General features: G+C 44.9%; 1 protein-coding gene across 1 annotated transcript in view; it reads right to left on the reverse strand.

Moving 5' to 3' along the window:
• Positions 1 to 1,137: 1,137 nt before the first annotated feature.
• Positions 1,138 to 23,076, reverse strand: part of HS3ST1 (heparan sulfate-glucosamine 3-sulfotransferase 1) — a 32,791-nt gene continuing 10,852 nt past the window's right edge. Inside the window, exon 2 of the mRNA XM_060184846.1 lies at positions 1,138 to 2,517. Within this exon, the coding sequence (XP_060040829.1) occupies positions 1,502 to 2,455 (954 nt within the window). The 5' untranslated portion in view covers positions 2,456 to 2,517 and the 3' untranslated portion in view covers positions 1,138 to 1,501. The remainder of the gene's footprint in view (positions 2,518 to 23,076) is intronic.

Here is a 23,076-nt window from a genome sequence, read left to right on the forward strand (position 1 = left end):
GGGTAGGAGAGATAGAGAGGAGAGAGGAAGAGAGACACCTGCAGCCTTGCCTCACCACTTGCTTTCCCTCTGCAGGTAGGGATTGGGGGCTGAAACCTGGATCCTTGAGCACTGTAACATGTGCGCTCAACCAGGTACCCCACCACCTGCCCCCCCTTTCTTTATAGAGGGCCAGAGGGAGAGAGAGAAGGTGGAGAGGTACCACTGCACTGCTTCCTTGCTCCTAAAGATTCTTCTCTGCAAGGTGCTCTGAGATGGTGTGGCAAAGCTTGAATGCAGGTCCTTGAGCCTGACAAAGCATTTACTCTACTGGGTGAGCCATCTCCCGACCCTCCACAGTTGAATTTTATTTTATTTTACTAGTGTTATTATTTTTAACACTGTTCTGCTGTAGCTAGTAGGTCTCAGAGAGCATAAGACTCTCTTTGCATAACCATTATGCTCCTTATTGCCACCCATCGTAGTTGAATGCTCACATGCATATATTTGCTTCCCATTGTATGGAGGCTGTGACTATAATGGCATATTGCTTTTTAGGAACCTTATAAGCAGACTGAAAACTTAAGCAAAAAAATACCCTATAACATATTTGTAAGGGGAGGACATCTGTAGATTTGTCAATTCTTTTCTAACTTTCTGGGTGACTTTTAGGAGAACCACTGCTACCTAGAGTATAGCACACGACCTCTGGATCTTTCGTGAGACAAGTAGTTTAATTCTCTTCACTGTGGGGTTCACCTGATATCATTATTACACCCCTTGTTGAGATCAGAAAGTTACCCAGCATGCTTTGAGGCAAGGAGGGGGTCCCACATTCATTACCGCTGAAAGTCAGAGTGAATAAACTTTAGAAGCTCCCTAGAGCTAAAGTGTACAACTCAAGTAAAGAAGGAAGGAAGGGGGAAGAGGAGGAGGAGAAAAGAGAAGGAGGAAGAAGGAAAGAAGAAAAAAAGAAAACGAAACATATCTGATGATTGTACAATGAGACATTAAAAATTAAAAAAAAAAAAACAGAAAGAAGAAAGGAAAAAGGAAGAGAGGGACATGATAGTGATGGAGGGGAAAATGCTGTTTTAACGTAAGGAAGGGCCGGACTTACTGCAGATTTTGCAATGAGTGCAAGACAGCTATTTTGAGTCGGGGCAAATTAATTATATTTTTAAAAAAGACGGCATCTCCATCACGTCTTCTTTTTGTTTTGCCGCAAGTGAAATATTTTAGTTCCTTCATATAGAGATATCGTATTACACAATGTTAACAACCATGTAAAACAATACAAAATGCCCTCCGTTTAACAAGTAGAAAAATAGAACTAGTATATATGGCCATTGTGAATCTAATACTGTAATACTGTACAGAAGTCATTTATGGATTTCTTTTTTAAGAAATAAATTATAGCTTAAGTGCTTTAAAAAAAAAAAAAAGATTTTTTTTTCTTTCGTTCCCCTGCCCCTTAGCTATACACAGGAACTTACAAGATTAATAGTCCCTCCCCAACACCTCAGTGCCAGTCAAATGTCCTGCCCACCAGCTCGAAGAATTTCTTATTAGGCTCGTGGAAATACTCGTGCAGTCTGTGCAGGAGTCTGGCGTCCACCTGGGGGTGGGCCCGGCCTTTGGACTCATGCAGACAGCGGTCCCGGCCTCCGTCCCTCAGGCAGTAGAAGCCCTTGGTTTTGTTGAAGTAGAAGTTGGAAGCGTTGATCTGCGGGGAGAGCTGCAGGAAGCGCTCGACTTTCTGGATTTCGGGGAAGGGGTCTCTGATGAGACGATCTCCATCCACCAGGTGCAGGTGTGGCAGCGGGAAGAAGCGTAGCCACCTCTGCAGGTGCAGGTGGTACAGGCTGCGGTTGAGCGCCTTGTAGTCCGGGTTGAGGCGGCCTTCGCGCAGGAGCACCTGCTGGATGGGCGGGTAGGGCTTGCGCTTCTGCAGGTGGTTGTAATACACCTGCGTGTAGTCGGACAGCACGCGCTCCGCCGGGTCCCGCAGGATGAGCAGCAGGCGGATGTTGGGGTTCATGCGGTACACGCGCTCAGGCACTTGGGGTGATGTGAAATAGGCGGGGGTCTTCTCCACGGTCAGCTGGTGGGGGGCAGAGAAGGGCATCTGGCTGCGGTACCAGCCCAGGCCCTGGCGGTAATGCTCCTCCCAGTCGAAGAAGTGCACCTCGTTGTCCGCGGCTGCCACGTCCGGGTGCAGGCTGAGCATCTCCAGCAGGGCGCGCGTGCCACCTTTGCGCACCCCGATGATGATGGTCTGGGGTAGGTGCTGTGCCCCTCCTGAGGAGGAGGGATGGGAGCCATTGCGGGGGGTCTTCGGGAGCTCGGAACCGGGCTCCGTGGGCTTGCAAGGCACAAGGGGCAGTTGGGTCAGCAGCAGCACCGCGCCCAGGAGCAGCGAGGCCATGGCCGGACACCACGGTGGCTTCAGCGGGGCCTGGCGCCACCCCCTCATACAACGCGGTGGCTGGGGAAGTTCCGATCAGTGAGACATGGAACTCGAAGGCTGGCTGATTACTAGGAATCAAAGGGGAAAAAAATAAGTGAACCCCAAGGAATCACGGGACTCCACTCAGCTTAAGGGAGCACTTGAGATTTATTTACAGAATAATTACAGGTCCTACCTGCAGGGGAAAGACTACTAGCCGTGAAGCAGGGCTGCAGGTGTGTCTGTCTCTCTCCCTCTCTGTCACTCCCCTCCCTCTCGATTTCTGACTTGCTCTATCCAGTAAATAAGAATAATGGGAGTCCAGCAGTAGCACAGCGGGTTAAGCACATGTAGCACAAAGGGCAATGACAGGCGTATGGATCCCAGTTTGAGCCCCCGGCTCCCCACCTGCAGGAGAGTCACTTCACAGGCAGTGAAGCAGGGTGCAGGTGTCTGTCTTTCTCCCTCTCTGTCTTCCCCTCCTCTCCATTTCTCTCTGTCCTATCTAACAACGACGACATCAATAACAACAACAATAACTACAGCAACAATGAAAAACAACAAGGGCAACAAAAGGGAAAATAAATATAAAAATAATAATAACAATAATCACAGGGAGGGAAACTTGTTCAGGCATGGCTAGTGGACAAGGACTTTGGTAGAGGTGGGGGGGCAAGGAAGGGCAAGAGGGGTCTCAGTCTCCATGTCGAGGCCAATCCAAGGGTGTCTTGTGATCAAGCAACCACAGATAATGCAGGTGGCTGAGTTAGCATGGTCACACATGAGCAGAAGTGGAGAATTCAGAACAGAAGAGGAGACACAAAGCAGGAATTGCACTGAGTTGTTTGGTGTGTTGCATCAAAGTAAAGGACTCGGGGGCTGGGGGTGAGACTCGGGGCTTTGTGTCTGATGGTGGAGGAGGACCTGGGCTGAGGTCATTATTATTATTAATTATTAATATTAGCCTACGGGGTTATTGTGGGGGTTCAGTGCTGGTGCCATGAGTCCACTTCTCCTGGTGGCCATTTTTTCCATTTGATTGGGTAGGAAAGAGAGAAATTAGGAGAGGAAGGGAAGGTAGAGAGGGAGAGAGAAAGACAGATACCTGCAGACCTGCTTCACCTCTTGTGAAGTACCCACCCCACACACAGGTAGGCAGCCAGGGTCTCAAACCCAGATCCTTGCCCGGGTCCTTCTGCTTTGTACTCTGTGCACCACCGCCAGACCCCCAAGATGCTTGAAGTTCAGCAAACACCAATGTCATATGCTCTAGGCATAGGGTCAGGAGTTACAGAAGCAGGGGGTTTCTGCTCCACCTGCCCCACCCCAACCTCACCAGTAGCTCCTGATCTCAGGGGTATGCTCTCCTGTTTTGTGCTAGAAAACAGTTCCCAGGACTTACTCCTGGGCCTCATTGTATGCAAAGGTGATTCCCAGCAATTTCATTTGGATTTGGCCAGGGGCCTACAGGCAGAAATGAGAATACACCAGCCCCCAGCCTTGACCTCAAGGCCAGATGTATTTTTACTGCCCTCACCAGGACTGAGTAGTGCCAAGAGAAAGATGAGAGATGTTCAGCCTGGCTGTACAAACATGGCAGAGCTAATGGCTTTTGGGGTGGCTGGCATTGCACCATGGATTTGACAGTGCCTTACTGATAATGGCCTGGTTGCAGTAAAAGGGGGTCTCTGCTAAGAATATAATTTAGGGGCCAGGTAGTGGCATACCTGGTTGAGAGCACCCATGGCCATGCACACCTGGTTTGAATTCCTGCTCCCCAACTGCAATGGGAAAGCTTCATGAGCTTTGAAGTAGCTCTGTGGGTATCTCTCTATCTCTCTGTCTCTAGTACCCCCTCCCTTTCTCAAATTTATCTCCATCCTATCAAATAAAATAGAAAATAAAAAACAGAAACAAAAGCAAAGGGGAAAAAATGGTTACCAGACATAGTGGATTCATAGTGCTGGTATCAAGTTCTAGTGAGAACCCTGGTGGCAATAAACATAAATAAGATAAAATATATGCTATTTTTAAAATAATATACTTCAAGAGGCCAGACGCTATAGTAGGCAATACAGAGCATGTGTTACCATGCACAAGGACCTGAGTTCAAGCCCCAGTTCCCACACACAAGAGGAGAAGCTTCAGGAGTTGGGCAGAAGCACGGCTGGTTAAGTGCATGTGGCACAAAGCGCAAGGACCAGCATAAGGATCCCGGTTCGAGCCCCCAGCTCCCCACCTGCAGGGGAGTCACTTCACAGGTGGTGAAGCAGGTTTTCAGGTGTCTATCTTTCTCTCCCCCTCTCTATCTCCCCATGCCTTCTCAATTTCCTTCTGTCCTATCCAATGACAGCAACAACAACAAACAACAATAATGATAACCACAACTATGATTTAAAAAAAAATCAAGGGCAACAAAAGGGGAAATAATGGTCTCCAGAAGCAGTGGATTTGTGGTGCAGGCACTGAGCCCCAGCAATAACCCTGGAAGCAAAAAAATAAATAAATAAAAAAAAGAGAAGCTGCATGAGTGGTGAATCAGTGCTACAGGCTTCTCTGTTTATCCCTCTCTCTGTATTCCCTTTCCTTTAAATTTCTCTGTCTTGATCCAAATTAAAATGTTTTTCAAAGGATATACTAAGTTGAGTGGTCTAATAAGAAAGTCTCTATTAATTCATTCTGCCTCAAACTATAAGACAAGAGAGAGAGAAACAGAGACTGGGGTTAGGGCAATGGCATACCTGATTAAGCACACATAGTACAAAGTGCAAGGACTTGCACAAGGATCTGAGTTCAAGCCCTTGCTCCCACCTGCAGGGGGTGGAGCACTTGACAAGCAGCAAAGCATGTCTACAGGTGTCTGTCTCTCTCCCTCTCTATCTCCCCCCATCAATTTCTCTCTGTCCTTCCCAATAAAATGGAAAAAAAATGGCCTCCAGAGGGGGGTGGAGGTCACTGTGTGTCATTTAAAATGGCTTCATTCATATGTAATATAGAGGATTGAAACGTGGGTCAGGTGGAGGCGTACCTGGTTGAGCACACACATTATGGTGCAGGGGAAAAGCTTCAGGAGTGGTGAAGCAGGAGTGCAGGTGTCTCTCTGTCTCTTCCCCCTCTTTATCTCCCCCTCCCCTTTCAATTTATCTCTGTCTCTATCCAATAATAAAGAAAACTATTTTTTAAAAGGAATCCCTGATTCAAGGATCTTTAAAAAACAGAGAGAATTGAAATGCATGGACTTGAAAAAATAAAAGTATTATATATATATATATATATATATATATATATATATATATGGAGAGAGAGAGAGAGAGGGAGAGAGTCAAGCCATAACTATGATTTTTGGGGAACTATGGTGGTTACTGCTGGAGGGGGATGAGGATACAGGGACTTTGGTGGTGGGAGTAGTGTGAAATTATAGCTCTATTGTCTTAATAATCTTGTAAGTCTTACTGTTGAATGCAAAACATTAATTCCCCAATAAATAAATAAATAAATAAATAATCTTGTAAGTCAGTAATAATAATAACACTCATGTGTAGTGGAAAAATAAGAACCGTAGACTGTTCTGTGATACTTTACTACTTTTTTATTTAAAATTTTTCTCAGAGAGAGAGAGAGAGAGAGACCATAGCCCTGCTCAGCTGTGGCTTATGCTGGGGCAGAAACTGAACCTGGGACCCGGGAGCCTCAGGCAGAGAAGTCCTTTTGCATCACCATTATGTTATCTCCCCTACTCCCATTTTACTACTAATTAAGTAACTTTTCAGACTGCACAATTGATTGTCTTTTTTTTTTTTTGTATTGTCTTTATGTATTTATTGGATAGAAACAGCCAGAACTTGAGAAGGGAGGAGATGATAGAGAGGAAGAGAGACAGAGAGACACCAGCAGCCCTGCTTCACCACTCACAAAGCTTTTCCCCTGCAGATGGGGAGTGGGGGCTCAAACTCAGGTCCTTGTGCACATGTGCTCTACCAGGTATGTCACTACTGTGCCCCCAGCTGATTGTCTTTCTGTCCCTACAGAGCAATGTAGTAAAATAAGCCGTCTTGCATTTCAAAATAAATAACCACACTTCAAAATTGATGTGGGGCCCTCTTTTCACAACTTCCTTCCTTCCTGTCTTCTCCTCCTTACCTATCTGGGATTGACTATCTTTAGGCCTTTTTATTAAAATTATTTTTATTATCTTTATTTATTGGATAGAGGCCGTCAGAAATTGAGAGGGTAGGGGGAGATAGAGAAGGAGAGAGAAAGAGAGACACTTGCAGCCCTGCTTCACCACTCGCAAAGCTTTCCCCCTGTAGGTGGGGACCCAGGGCTCGAACCCGGGTCCTTGCACACTGTAACACATGCGCTCAACCAGGTGCACCACCACCCGGCCCCAGCCACGTTTAGGCCTTAACATCACTCAGGGGTGGGGAGAAAATGCTTTCAAAAGCGAGCAAGGAAAATGAAGAATCAGAAAATGGGAGGGTGGATTTGTAAACTGAGCCGACATAACTCTGTAGGAAAGGAAAAACGAGTTAAGGGTGATGAGTGGCCCAAAGAGGCGTGGTTCCAGACAGGCTCTCCTCATTGGGTGAGCTCAGTTTAGCTGAGCTAGTGCTCTGGTCAGCTTTTAAGGCGTCTTCTTTTATTGCTGTCAGTGTTATTGCTGGGGCTGGTTCAGTGTCAGCAGGACAAATCCATTACTCTTGGCAGCCATTATCCCCCATTTTCTTTCTTTCCTTCCTCCTTCCCTTCCTTCTTTCTTTCTCTCGTTCCCTTTCTTGTTTTTTACAGAGATAAATTGAGAGGGAGGGGGAAGTCGATGAGGAGAAAGAAAGAGAGATACCTGCAGCCCTGCTTCTCAGCTCTTGAAGCTCTCCCCCTGACCACGGGGAACAGGGCCTCCTACACTCTCTTTAAAAATACTTTTATTTATTTATTAAATATTTATTTATTTATTTATTTATTTATTTATGAGAAAGATAGGAGGGGAGAGAAAGAACCAGATATCACTCTGGCATATGTGCTGCTGGGGATCAAACTAGGGACCTCATGCTTGAGAGTCCAAAGCTTTATCACTGCGCCACCTCCAGGACCACCACTATTTATTTATTTTTTATTACTGGATAAAGACAGACAGAAATTGAGAGGGGAGGGAGAGATAGATAGAGATAGAGAGATAGAGAAATAGGGACCTGAAGCCCTACTCCACAACTCATGAATCTTTCCCTCTGTAGGCAGGGACCTGGGTGAGCTTGAACCTGGGTCCTTGTGGGCTGTGATGTGAGCGCTTAGCCAGGTGTGCCACCACCTGCCCCTCCCCCTACACGGGCTCTAGTACAATTTAAAGCTTCCTCAAAGGTCAACCCAAAGGTCTAGCTGTGCTCGTGTTTAGAGGGTTTGAGTGCACCTGCCTCCATGTGTGTGTGTGCACGTGTGTGTGTGTGTGTGTGTGTGTGTGTGTGTGTGTGTGTGTGTGTGTGAGTGTGAAAATAGGCGCATGGTTGTAAGTGGACACACCTTTGTGCATGTGTGTGTCTGTGAGTGTGTGGGGATTTAAGGGACAGAACAGCCCCTCCCCACTCCAGAGCCTTTCTCCCTGAGTCCAGCATGCTCTCCCTGCTCCCTAACCCTTTATTCAGACTCTGAGAAACAACTGTACATCCCAGTCATTCTGTTCCTGAGGGAGAGAGAGTCAGGCTGGCTCTGAAGTCCTGTTGTCGGACTCTCCATTCTGTCTCCTCAGCCTGGTTTGCAGAGTGCATATGAGAGGCTTGCTGTTTTTTTTTTTTTTTCTTCTTCCTTAAAGGGGAATTAATAGCTTCTCCAGTTGCAAAGAAATTATTAGCATTTGTCCTTTCATAAAGGAAGCGTCTAACCAGAAAACAGATTCGATCGTTTAATAGCTTCTCATCTTCACATTAATACTTTATAAAAATGGGGTGGCTGATAATCTAAGCCTTCTACGTTCCAAAAATATTTGAGGTATTGGTGATTCTTGAATTAAGGTTGAATAAATTGTAAGCTGAGTAAAAACATAGCAAAGATGGACTGGCAGTTTGCTGGACTAGCATATTTCTGAGTTTCCAATATCCAAACGTGTTTAGGCCTGGCTTTCTTACATGTGTTATAGATTTGATTCCCAATGTCTTAGACACATGTGTGAGCAGGGTTAGAAGTCTTTTAGAATGTGATGTGAGAATACATGTAAAGAAACTGGCCCAATAAACTCTTGTCTGGTTGTGCATGGAATCCCAGAAGGAGAAGTGGTAGAAAGATTCTCACTTGATTCTTGAAGCAGAAATAAAGCTGAGTAAAATTTCATACCAGCACAGATTTCAGAATTATTTTCTGATGGTATCTGGTAACTTTAAAGACCCAAGCTTTGTTAAGAAAAGCAAAAATGTTGTCATCATAGTATCACTCCACACTCTTCTCCAGGCCCTGGAGGCTCTGGGGAAACCCCCAACCCACTCTGTATCCTCTGTCTGGTCTGTTCCTTCAAGCCAAGCTCCTGTCTGGCTGACCTGGGTTTTCCTCCAAATCCTTGGAATTGCAGCTGACTCTGATCTTAGGCACCTATTATACCCCCTCCATACACACACACACACACACACCCCTCCAGGATGACAACCTGAGATTTGGGATCTTTCAAAAGCAGGATTCCCCTACAACATGAGTCCACCCATTCTTTTTCAATCACTCCACCCACATCATCTTTTTTTTTTTTACATTATTCCAGATTATATCTGTGCTTATCATCAGCCTCTCAGCCCACTGAATCCATTTTCAGACCCCACCAGTACCCTGCCCCCCTTTCCTACTACACCCTCCACCGCCACCACCCCCACACCTGATAAGACTTCTGGTACACAGCAAGTACTGGACACATTCCTTTTACAGAATGCAGAGGACCTGGCCCTAGTGTACCCAGATGAGTATTCACATTACCACACAAAAGGACACAGGTTCAAGCCCCCAGTCCCCACCTACAGGGAGGAAGCTTCACAAGTAATGAAACAGGGCTTCAGGGGTATCTCTCTCTCTCTCTCTCTCTGTCTGTCTGTCTCTCTCTCTCTCTCTCTCCCTCTGTATCTCCTCTCCCCTCTCACTTGCTTTTCTAGTATCTAAAATAGAATATAATAAATAAATTTACAAAACTAGAAAGTATGACCTGGGGCTAGGTGTTGGTATGTAATAGATCTGATTAATAGACTGTAATAGACTGTAGTGCAACCTTAGTCAAAGGGTAAAATGTACCAAGAAAGACCTTTCTTTCCTCAGCAGCATCTGTCTACAAAGAAGATTGCCTCAAAAGAGAGCATATCTGGGTGTGTTTGTGGGGTGGAATTCACTCTATTAAACACACACCTTACCATGAGTGAAGACCTGGGTTCAAGCCCCTGTGGTGGGGATGAGGGTGAGGAAGCATCACAAACAACAAAATAGGTCTGCAGGAGTCTCTCTTTCTCTGTATCCTCCTCTTTAGCTTCCATTCCCTTTTAAATTTCTATCTCTTCTGTCAAGAAAAAAAGAGTGAAGGAAAAATGGAGTGGTGGACTCATCTCTTAGGCTCTTAGCACCAGCAATATTTGGTAGCAAATATAATAAAAGGAATGCATGAGAAATAACGTGTTTCTACCCTCCAGGGCCAAGCAGAAAGCCAGATGTGGAAGGGAGAACTCATCATCTCCAATGGTGGTTGGATCAGCTCACCTGAGAGTCTCAGATACTTTAATTAAAGAAAGGGGAGGGGTCAGGGAAATCACCCTTCAAAAATATTTTAATTTTCTCCTTCAGTCTTCCTATTGCATAATTCACAGCCATGACCCAGATTTCAAATGCAATTAACTACAGTGTATCCTCTCAGTCCCACCAGTGAAAGACTCACAGATAAAAGAAAGCAGGATATTTCACCAGCAGGGTCCGTAGTGCACAGGGGCCTTGTGGGGCCAGTGGTTTCTTCTCCATCTGTGAGCCATCTCCACAAAAGAGAGCAGAGCACACTCAGAGATGCTCCCTCTTCACAGGAGTAATCAAAATTCTTGGACAGCAAATTGTACGATTTGCTTTATATCTTACCACCTTTCAGCTGCCAAGTTGCAAAGGCTACCATGATGCTATCCTGACTTCCCTGGGCAGACAGCCTCACCCATGTGTCCTGGATCCTCACCTCCCCAGAGCCCTGCCCCATTAGGGAAAGACAGAAAAAGGCTGGAGGTATGGATCCAGCTGCCAATGTCCATATACAGGGGAAAAGCAATTACAGAAGCCAGAACTCCCACCTTCTGCTCCCCAAAATGAATTTTGATCCATACTTCCATGGGGTAAGAAATGTTAGGGGGAAGATGACCAGAGGGCTCTGAACTGAAACTCCATCAGGACCCAGAGAGAGAAGAGGAAAAAAAGGAGGGATATTTGGATGTAATAATAAGTGTAGGTATGATTTGGAAAAGGAAGAGAAAATGGGACCATGGGAAAATAGGGGAAAATATATACAAATACAGACAGAAAGTTGTAGAAATGATAGTCAACCCATATCTGTAACTTTAAGAGAAACGCTGTAGCTTCAATGGAGGGGACAGGGAGTCAGAACTCTGGTGGTGGGAAGGGTTCAGAGTTGTACCCTTGTTCTCTTGTAATTTTGTAAGTCAATATTAAGTCACTAATCAAAGAAGAAAATAAAATGGGCTGGAATCTGTTTCAGTTAGGTTCCATCATGATTCAATAAGAGCAGCCATGCCAGAAAGCTTGCCCACTGTGGACATCCAACTGAAGTCACACCAGCTAATAATCTGCCTTTTTCTTTAGACGAGATATAGAAATATAGTTCTTGTTCCTAAAGAAGCAACTTAAGGGCACAGCTCCAGAAAGTGAGGTAATGAGGATTCTACACCCGGGCTGGGCTTTCTCCAGGCTGCAATGCTCTCCCTCCCTCAGGCCTGGGATGTCTCCAAGTGTAAGAAGCAGTGACTCAAGAGAGAGATAACTGAGCAGGAGGAGTAAGTTCTGTAACTCTGCACAACCAGAATGATTTCTCTTCAAACATCCCAGGCCACTGAATGATTTAATTCTCTGGAATGCCAGGAACCCAGAGAATAGATAGTTGGAACAACAGAACCATCATTTCTCAGCCAACCAAACTTCTGAGCTGTTGACAGCATACACCATTTGTGGGTTTGTCTTTAGGACTCAAATGTGCCTCTGTTTTCATCTTTCCACAACCACCTGAGGACACGTTGGGGCTGGGTGGTGGTGCACCCAGGTGAGTGCACAGGTCACTATGCTCACGGACTCTGGTTTGAGCACCTGGTCCTCACCTGCAGGGTGCAAAACTTTGCAAGTGGTGAAATGTGTCTGCAGGTGTCTCCTGTTTCTTTTGTTTTTGTTCTTTTCCTTTCCTTCTTTTTTGCCTCCAGGGTTCGCACTACAAACCCACTGCTCCTAGTAGCCATTTTTTTTTGGGGGGGGAGATAAGACAGAGAGAAATTGAGAGAGATGGGAAGATAGAGAGGAGGAGAGAAAGATAGACACCTACAGACCTGCTTCACTGCTTGTCTGCAGGTGGGGTGCTGGGGGCTCCAATGAACCTGGATCGTCGTGCTTTGTACAATGTCCACTTAGTGGGGTGTATCACATCTGTGTCTCCTGTCTCTGTATTTTTCTATAGACACTCTGTATCTTTCTATAGCCCTTCACTCTTGATTCCTGGCTCTCTATCCAGTAAATAAGTAAAGCGAAATAAAATATTTTTTTAAAAAAATCAAAGAACACTTTGCAGCAGTGTGAGATTCCCACACTTGTTGGGTCCAATTTGGAACCCAAGAAATAGAACACTGATTCCCCTGGTGTCTGTCAGTCAGAAAGGGCATTGGTGTTTTCTATATGTTTCCTGTCCTGAATCTGTCCACAAAGTACACATCCATAGATTGTTGGCATTGTATTTGCTTGGGTTTGCTTATGGTGATTGTTGGGAGACGTTATGGGGTGGAAAGGATTTAGGGGAGAAAAAGACAAAATTAATCCACAAAGAAGCTGGTAAGATTCCCAGGGACACAATCACTCTTCTGGAAAAGTAACTGTATTGGGTCCTGCCTTCTGTTTACAACAACAACAAAGACTTTTGGATGTGTCCCTCCTCCAGCGTAGCAGTGACTCTGAGCAGGACTGCAGGAGGAAGAGACACTGACCTGTGGCATGATGCCTGAGCCCTGTGTGTAGGGCCTGAACAGTGGGTGGGTCCCCCTGAATGCCGCCCCCTCAGCTGTGACTGTGCAGCCTGGGTCTCCGGGGAGGGACTGGGCTTCGAGAAGCAGAATATTTCATCTATGTTGCCAAACATAGAAGGCAGTGGTGACCTAAATAAATCCTTCATTAAGATCTGAAAAGGCAGATACAGGCAGCTCAGTGTGGCAGGGAGGTGAAGAAGCAGCCTCTCTCTTTCTCAGCTGTATTTATTATTTGGAGAAATTGAGAGGGAATGTGACTAGAGAGGGAGAGAGAAAAGAAGGGTTGATGGCTAAACACCTACGTTATAGCGCACAGGCACCCAAGTTCAAGCCCCCGGCCCCCACCTGCAGCGGGGAAAGCTTCACATGTGGTGACGCAGTGCTGGGGGTGCCTTTCTCTCACCCACTCAATCTCTCCCTCCCCCCTCTTGATTTCTGAACCTATCTGATAAATACGTACATTTTAAAAAGAAAAAGAGTCCTTAAAAAAAAGAAGGAGATGGAGTCAGGCTGTAGCACAGCAGGTTAAACCCATGTGGTACAAAGCACAAGGACCAGAGTAAGGATTCTGGTTCGAGCCCCCAGCTCCCCACCTGCAGGGGGTTGCTTCACAAGAGGTGAAGCAGGTTTGCAGGTGTCTGTCTTTCTCTCCCCCTCTCTGTCTTCCCTTCCTCTCTCCATTTCTCTCTGTCCTATCCAACAACAACATCAATAATAACTACAACAATAAAACAACAAGGGCAACAAAAAAGGAAATAAAGAAATTAAAAAGGAGATAAAAAGATGTTCCTGATGTACTGCTTCACAGTTCAGGAAGCCCCCTCCACACCCTGGAAGTGGGGAATAAGGGCTTGAACCCAGGTCCTTGCACAGCATTAAATGTGCACTCAACCTGGTGAGGAATCTTCAGAAAAGAGAGTCTCAGCAAGTCTGTAGCCCAAGGCCCTAGACACACACACACATGTGCAGGGCTGCACTCCTGCTCCAGGTAGATTCCACAATCTGCACAGGTTCCCTGGGACCTCAGGAGTCCCCAAGACTGGGCTAATTCATTATTACCATATCATCGGTGCCCAACACTCACTGATGTCCTGACATTTGTCCAGGAAAAAACACAAATGCCAGGATGTCCAGGGTCATCTATCATGACCACCTTATCCTGCAGTCTTGCAGAAGGGGAAACCGAGGCAGGCAGAGAACAGAGACTCTAGGTTCCACCACACAGGGCATAAATTGAATGAAAACCAAATTCTGCTGAACCCCCAAAACAGAGACCTTTGTGCCTCCTTCAAGATGGGGCAGGGGACACTGGGGGAGTGTAAGAAGAGACAAATCCCAGGGGACTCTGCCCCTGAATGGGAGGGGAGAGGATTTGACTTATTTTTTGCACCTGTCTAAAGAGGTAGTTCTCTCCAAATGCCAAGGTTGAAACCTCAGTCCCCAACAGGATTATAACTGAGGAGGCCTTTGGGCTGCAATAACTTATAAATGAGGTCATAATGAGCAGTCTGTCCTTATAAGAAGTGGACGAGAGGGACCAGAGTGCTAACTCGCTTTGTAGAGATGGAATCTTACTTAGTAGGTGGCCTGTTCAAACCCCAGCAAATGGAAATGGTATTGCACCAGAGAAACATCCAAGAATGTGTTATCTCTTCTCTGTCTCTATTTCTCTATCTCTCCTCTCAGGTTCTCTATATGAATGAAAAAGCAACATGGAAGAGGTGAATTCTGCCTCCCAATGACCAAGTTGCAGATACTATCATGCTATCATGATCTCATCCTGACTTCCCTGGGCAGATGATATCACCAATGTGTCCTGGAATCTCCCCTCTCCAGAGCCTTGCCCCACTAAAGAAAAATAGAAACAGGCTGGGGGTATGGATCCACCTGTGAATGCCCATGTCCAGTGAATAATCAATTACAGAAGGCAGACCTTCCATCTCCTGCACCCCAAAAAGAATTCTGATCCACACTCCCAGTGGGGGAGAAGTCACAGGAGGAAACGGATAAAAGGGCTCCGCAGCCCAGCTTCATCAGGACCCAGAGAGAGAGGACGAAAAAGGGAGGGATATTTGGATGTAGTCATAGGGTCATGAGTGGCTTGGAGGGGGAGAGAGGACTGGACCTGGAAGCAAAAGTAAAGGGACAATTATGTACAAATGTAGACAGATAGTTGTGGAGATGACCATTAACCGGTGTCTGCAACCTTAGGAGAACTTCTGTGGCTTGCAGTGGAGGAGCTGGGGATTCAGTACTCTGGTGGTGGGAATGATATGGAAGTATACCTCTTTTGAGATGTAATTTTGTAAATCAATATTAAATCACTAGTATAAAAAAGAGGTGAAATCTGGTGCCACAAAAATGAAAGGGAGGGAGGGAGGGAGAGAAAGGGGGAGAGAGAGAGAGAGAGAGAGAGAGAGAGAGATATCAGAAGTGTCTCTCCACCAAATGCTGATGGAATAAGAAGGAGAACATGCCTGGTCATCCGAGAGAAGACTTCTCTCCAGGAGCCAGAATGGGAATGCAATGGGAAGCATCTTGATCTTGAGCTTTTCAGACTCCAGAAGGCTCAGAAATCTAAATACATATTCTGACTGCTGTTGTAGAAGCCGCCTGCTCCATGACATCTGGTCATAGCTGGCCAAGTAAAATACGGCATTGTCTTTAGATGAAGAGTGGGGACATGTTTGTCTAGGTCTGCTGCCTCCCTGAAGACCTTCCAAGGTCTGTGCCCAAGTGGACTCAGGCAGGTGACGTGTATCAAGGAAGCCAGCCCTTGGGCCTGAGGCCTGCAGCAAGGAAGCCATGTGAACACTTTGATTTGGATGCTTCCAGCAGCCATGCTTGTCTACAGTGCCACCTGCTACCAACTCGAGAAGATGCTGTTTAGATGAGGGGAAAACATACATGTGATTTCTCCATCCAGTTATTCAATCTTCATGTATACATTTGGATGAAAATAAAATATCCCTGATTTGTATGCCTGTAACAAATAGTTGCTGGGAGAGGGAAAGGAAGGATGAAGGGATGGGGTGAGAGAGAGGAAGGAGGGATGGAGGGATGAAGAGGGAGAAGTAGAGGAAGGGATGGAGGGTTAGAAGGATGGAGAGGGAAAGAGAGGAAGAGAGAGATTTGGAGAGGAAGGGATGGATGGAGAGAGAAGGACAGGGACAAAGAGATAAATGGAGAGGGACAGATTGGGAATGGAGAGGGAGAGAGGAGGGAGAGATGGAGAAATAGAGGAATGGGGAGGGAGAGGAAGGGATGGAGAGGAAGGGGTGAAGGAATAGAGGGGGAGGGAAGAATAGAGAGGTAGAGAGAAAGAAAGGGAGAGAAGGGAGAGGGAGGGGAGGGGGGAGAAAGAGAGGGGGGAGCTAGCTGTTTGTTCTTAGTGCCAAGACTAATGCCCAAAGAGGATACTTTGGCCACAGGTGATCACTCAAACAGTTATGATATCCTGACACTTTTTCTGAGATTATACTGAGGTCCTGGAAACTAAGAGATTACCCAGCTTCTGTCCCCAGGAGCATCCCATAAAGGGAAAGTCACATATGGAATGATGTTTCCAGCAGGAGCCAGGCAGGAACACTAGTGGTAAAAAGCACAGGTTACCATGTTCAAGGATCTGGGTTTGAGCCCCTGGTCCCCACTAGCAGAGGGAAAACTTCACTCCCATTACCTGTTGAGGTCATCAAGATAATTTTCTACAAGGTATCCTCATAGGCACATACATTTAACTCCCTAAACAAGCAAATTCTTGAAAAGGATCAGTGCAAGAGAATAAAAATAGGGTATGGAGGAGAGTGTGGCCTTGACACCAGCCTCCTTTCTGAAGAGACATGATTGAGTCATCAATTCTAGTAAAGTCCAGCCCTCTTGCATCAGTCTAAAATGTGAAGACTTTAGGCAAATTTCTCATTTTATTTATTTTGGATAAAGGCAGAAAGAACAGCCAGGTGGTGAGTGCAGGCATTACAGTGTGCAAAGTATTGGGTTCAAGACCCTGGTCCCCACCTGCAGGGTGGGAAAGCTACAGGAGTGATGAAGTATGGTGTCTCTCCATCTATTTCCCTTTCTATCTTACCCTCCCCTCTCAATTTCTTTATTTCTATATCTGATAATAAACAAACATTTTTAAGGGGGGAGGAAGGGAGAGGGAGAGAGAAATTGAGGAAAAAGGGACAACAGAGAGGGAGCGAGAAAGAGAGACACCTGTTGCACTGGTTGGCCACTCATAAAGCTTCCTCCCTACAGGAGGGAACCAAGGGCTTGAACCTGGGTCTTTGAACATAGTAGTATGTGCAGTCTATCCAGGGTGCTACTGTCTTGCGCCAACTTGAGGCAGTTCATATGAAAAGCAAGACTCTATTATCCAAACCACCAGGGAAAAAGGAGAGGGAGAGAGTTACTGTTAAGGGGCCAGGTGGTGGTGCACCTGGCTGAGTGCACATGTTAACAATGCACAAAGACCCAGGGTGAGCCCCCAGACCACACCTGCAGGGGGCAAGCTTTGCAAGTGGTGAAGCAGTGTTTTTGGAGTCTCTCTGTCTCTCTTCCTCTCTATTTTACCCTTTCTTCTCCATATCTGGCTATCTCTATCAAATGAATAAGGATAATAAAATTAAAAAAAGATGCTTAAAAAAAGTAAAACAAATAATGTGTTACTTGACATCAGCCTAATATTTCATAGGTTAAAGATAGCAACATATGTTGAATTCCTACATTGCTGAGGTCTTTTGGAAGGGGTGATAGAGTGGGAGAGAGACAGAGAGACACCTGCAGCCCTGCTTCACTACGTATGAAGCTTCTGCCCTGCAGGTGGGGACCAGGAGCTTGAATCCAGGTCCTTGCACACTGTCATGTGTGTACTCAACCAGGTACACCAATGCCTGGCCCCATTGCTGAGGTCTTTTTGATAAGGGAAAAATATAGGACTTGGGTGGGGATAGACAGCATAATAATTATGCAAAGAGACTTATGCCTGATGCTCCCATGTGTCAGGTTCAGTCTCCTGCACCACCATAAGCCAGCACTAAGTAGTAGTCTGGTAAAACAATAAAAAATTTTATATTATTTTGATATATATAATATGTATTATATATTATAACTTATATATGTATATATATCACTTTGGATAGAGATTTTTCTATGGAGAAGGTCTCCCAAATTACTGAGGCTATGATTTTTTTCAACCATCCTTAGTAACAATTCAGTTATATTCACTGAATATTCAGCCTGATTAAGATGTAGATAAACTAGATTAAGAAACCACTTGTCAGTGTTTGGTCATCACTGGCACAAAAATAATATCAAATAAAAGTTTCTCAGTGACAATAACATATATGACTTGAAGAAGCCATCAACTTAGGTGGGGGACAGTAAGTATCTAAGGTGAAACTAGGATTCCTTTGGTCCCAAGAGGCTCAGCTTAATGGCTTTCTGGGCTCGACAAAGACTTTACTCTGGGCCTCTCTCCTGAGAGGACTGTAACTTTTCCAGTGAGCAGAATTTCTTAGGGTAGCCAAGGAGGGCTTAGAGAGGCCAACTTTTTGGTTCTTACCAATTAGGATACCCCAGTCTCTCTCTCTCTGTAAGGGCAACCAGGTTATGAAGAAACTCAATTATCAGCTTAGCTGAGTACCCACAGTTCAGAGTCAAGATCTAAACAGACTTGCTGTGCATTCACAATGGGGACTGGAGAGAAAGGTAGCATCCTACCCCTTCTCTCAGAAGCTTCACATACATACTGGTGTGTGTGTGTGTGTGTGTGTGTTTGTGTGTGTGTGTGCGTGTGTGTGTATCCAAAAAACAAAAGGCGGTCTCAAAATGTGATTGTGCACGATTTAGAGCACAGAGATGTCCTTATTAGCATGGCAGGGCAACTTACAGACAACAGATCATGGATATGCAGTGACACATAATAAAACCTGTTTATGCATTATTGATATGATTTGAAATAGTAAGGATCATGACAGGGTCGCTGGAGGAAGAGCACACTAGCTACGATGCTTGCCTTGTCATGGTCAGGGCCCAGGCTATAGCCCAAGTATCTGTGCTTCTTTGTCATGTGTCTACAGAAAAGTTATTTCCATCCCTGGCCTCAGTTTGCCCATTCTAGAATGACCCCTAGCTCCTCAAGAGGTTATCAGAATTAACTGAAATGCTACAGAAACAAATCCTAGCCAGCAGACCTACAGAAAGAGAAGATATATAGTAGCAGCTCAATGATACTTAGTCCCCCAAACACAAAATACATAAAAGAAAACACGGCAATCCACACCTTGACATCACCCTTAGAGATGCCTTAGGGGACTGAACTCCAACAACAATGGAAACGAAAGCAAAAATAAATGAATAGAACTACATCTACCTAAAAACAGCTCGTGCATAACAACATATATATAGTTAGTTAGTTAGGGGGTTAGATAGCACGATGGTTTTGAAAGGGCGTCTCTTGCCTCCCAAAGTCCCAAGTTTAGTTACTCCACACCACTGTAGCCTGAGCTGAGCAGTCTCTGGTCATTAAATACATACATCATACATACATACATAAGTAAAATATAAATAATATTGTCAGAGTGAAAGAACTTCCTACTCAACGGGAGATGAAAGAGAATATTTACAAACCATACATCCACCAGGGCATTAACATCCAAGATACTAACAAAACTTAGTAACAAAACAACAAACAACTACTTTAGCAGAAGGGTAGGTGTCTAAATAGACACTTCCTCCAAGATCATCATCAGGGAAACATGTTTAGGATTCTTTCTTAATAGAAGAACCACAATTATTTACTAGAGAACTCTTCAGTCCTGTCAGAATAGCTGTTATTCAGAATTTAAGAAACAACAAGTATTTGAGACGAGGTGGAGAGATGTCCCAGAAAAGCCTTGTGCATTTTGATGGGGTTGTACATTGGTCCAGACATTATAAAAAGCAGGTTAAGGATTCCTTAAATAAGCTTTTTTTTTTCCTTTTTTTCTATCAGGGTTATTGTTGGGATGTGATGCCCACACTACAAATCCACTCTTCCTGGTGGTCATTTTCCTTTTTGTTTTTTCTTACTTTATAATCTGTATTTGGCAGGACAAAGAGAAATTGAGAGAGAAGGGGGAAATAGACAGGGAGAGGGAAAGACAAACACCTATACACCTGCCTCACTGCTGGTGAAGCAGATTCCCTTCAGGTGAGGAGCGGGGGACTGGAACCTGAATCTATGCTTGGTAATACTTGCACTTAGCTGTGTGCACCACCACAAGCCCTCACCCTCACCCCCCAAACAATGTCCTATGTGATCCAGTTAACCTGGATCAGTGGAGCCCTAGAAACAGCAATAGGAAAACAATATAAAAAATTCAGATTATGAAGTCAAATGAGTAGATTCCACAAAGGAAGGGGCTGTGGCATGTGAAATTTGGGTAAAAATAGGTCAATTGTATGGCCCGAGAGAACTGGCCTTTCACTGGCGAACTAATAGAATATAGACAAGGTGGTTTATAACCATGCACATTCGAATGTATGTGACATGTTCATTACACAGGTGTGTCTCAGTGATGGTGAGTCAGTCAGCTAGCAAGCACTCCTACACCTTTAATAGAAGTGTGTGTGTGTGTGTGTGTGTGTGTGTGTGTGTGTGTGTGTGTGTTGGGAAATTGTTCAGATGCGGTCACATCCACCATGTTGTCCCCTCAGGGTATTGTCAATTCCCTGGAGAGTTGATACAATAATCCCGGAATGCCTTGTTTACTCCTCCCCCTTCCCATTCCCTGGAGAGCTGTAATCCTATCCCGGAGTGCCGTGTTTCCTAGCCAATCACATCCCGACTTGTCACTTCCAGAATTTCTCCCACCTCTGGAGCCGAGACAGCATAGAGGGAGGTGGCCATTTTGCTAGCTCCACGTGGCCCGAACCGCTGAGCTCTCACCCTCTCACCCAACTCTGAGGTGCCCGCGTGAATAAAGATTTGTGTTCCCTCTTAGCTTTGCTCTCTTCTCTCTCCCCCATGATGCAGCCCAACATGTGTGTGTGTGTGTATATATATATATATATATATATATTTTTTTTTTTTTTTTTTTTTTTTTACCAGAGCACTGTTCAGCTCTGGCTAATGAGTGGTGTGAGAGGATTGAACCTGGGACTTTGGAGCCTCAAGTATAAGAGTCTGTTTGCATAACCATTATGCTATCTACCCTCCTCCCAGAGTGATATCATTTTGTCTCCCTTGGTTTCATGTGGTTCTGGGAATTATTTTCAAGGTCTCAGTTATGGAAGAAACATGTCCGACCACTAAGCTACCTCCCCAGCTCCAATCAATCAAAATAATGGTAGGGGGCTGGGTGGTGACACATGTGGCTAAGTGCATATGTTTCCATGAGCAGGGGCCTGGGTTTGAGGTTCCACTCCCCACCTGCACGGGATGGGAGTGGGCACTTCAGGACAACAGGTCTATAGGTGTCTCTGTCTCTCCGACCCTCTCAAATTCTCTCTGTCCTATTAAAAATAAACAAGAAAACAAATAAAAACAGGAAAAAAAATAACCACAAGGAGTGGTGGATTTCCATCTTCTAGGCTCTGAGTCCCAGCGACAATCCTTGTGGCAATAATATGCAAAATAAAATAATAATAAGATAGCCTGGTGCTATTCTACTGAAGAGCAAAATGAATAACTGTATTACTCATTTAGATTTAAAAAAATTAAAATCTTTTTTATTTTTTATTATCTTTATTGGATAGAGATAGTCAGAAATCAGAGAAAAGGGAAGCATAGAGAGAGTGAGAGAGACAGAGAGACACCTGCAGTCCTGCTTCACCACTTGTAAAGTTTTCCCCCTGCAGGTGGGGACCGGGGGCTTGAACCTGGGTCTTTGTGCATTGTAGCATGTGCACTCAACCAGGTGTGCCACCACCTGACCCCTACTCATTTAGATTTTATAACTGGGCTATAAACTTAAATAGTTACTATAATCAAGTAAAGTAACTGAGATAGTCTGGGGATGGACAAAAAAAGTGAAAGCCTTTAGTGAAAGCAGAGAGAGAGAGAGAGAGAGAGAGAGAGATTCCTGATAGCTTTACAAGAGAGATGAATAAAAAGAAAAGGTAAGACCATCAATGGTCACTTCTATCAAGAATGTCACCATAAGCCCTCTTGTGGGTCTCTCCAGGACCTTGCTCTCAATGCATGTGGGTCTCTGAAGGGAGGCTGGGTCAGCCTACTCTGCCACTGGAGAAAGACGGGTCCTGAAATGAGTGCAGCCTAGAATGTTCGATTGTTCCTAGCTCTACCATGGACTGCAAGCTCAGACTAACAGGGACTCAGAGGTTACACAGGCTCCTGTACTAACCTCACCTCCCCAGAGCCCTACCCCACAAGGGAAAGATAGAAACAGGCTGGGGGTATGAATCCACTTGCCAACACCCATGTCCAGAGGAGATACAATTACAGAAGCCAGAACTCCCACCTTAGCACCTCATAAAGAATTTTGGTTCATACTACCAAAGGAATAAATAACAGGGAAGGGATGGGACATGAAAACTCTGGTGGTGGGAACTGTGTGAAACTGTACTCCTGTTATCTTACAGTCTTGTTGATCATTATTAAATCACTAATAAAAAAGGGAAACTTTTTAAAAATTTTAAAACTTAAAAATAATTGTCAATGAAAAGTTCAGCCTATTAAAATAGTATCCACTTAAAAATGAATAAATTTTAATATATGTGGGCCCTGGGTCAGGTGGATGGGGCAAATAGTTAATTTCATTCATAGATATTTATTTTTTCCTTTATTGATGTTTGATGTTTTACATTCTACAATAAACACAATAGTTTGTGCATGCGTAACATTTATCAGTTTTCCACATAACAATACAACCCCCACTAGGTCCTCTGTCATCTTTTTCCAGGAGCTGTACTCTTTTTTTTTTTTTTTTTCCAAGAATGGGAGATACTCTCTGCCCTAGTCCAACTTTCTAGCCATTTTTTATCCACAGTGACACCATCTTCTCAGATAATATTTTTGTCCAGAATGGACTTCCTAACTTCTTTCCACCATAAGATCCCTGTTTCCATCTGCTCTGTTCTTACTTTTTGTTTCCTATTCATTAATCACTTTGTCCCGCTTTATAGCTTGCTGCCTTTCAGCTACAAAGTTTCAGAAGCTACCATGAGGCCATCCTGACTTCCCTGGTCAGAGGACTTCACCAATATTTACTGGAGCTTCACCTCTACAGAGCCCTGCCCCCACTAGGGAAAGACAGAAACAGGCCGGGGGGGTGGGTCCACCTGCCAACACCCAGGTCCAGTGGAGAAGCAATTTCAGAAGCCAGAACTCCCACCTTCTGCTCCCCATAAAGAATTTGGGTCCAAGCTCCCAGCGGTTGGGAAGAGGGGAGAAATGATAGAAGGAAGATAATCAGAGGGCTCTGA

The sequence above is a fragment of the Erinaceus europaeus genome, unplaced genomic scaffold, assembly GCF_950295315.1.
Source record: "Erinaceus europaeus unplaced genomic scaffold, mEriEur2.1 scaffold_470, whole genome shotgun sequence".
In the NCBI taxonomy this organism is placed as follows: domain Eukaryota; kingdom Metazoa; phylum Chordata; class Mammalia; order Eulipotyphla; family Erinaceidae; genus Erinaceus; species Erinaceus europaeus.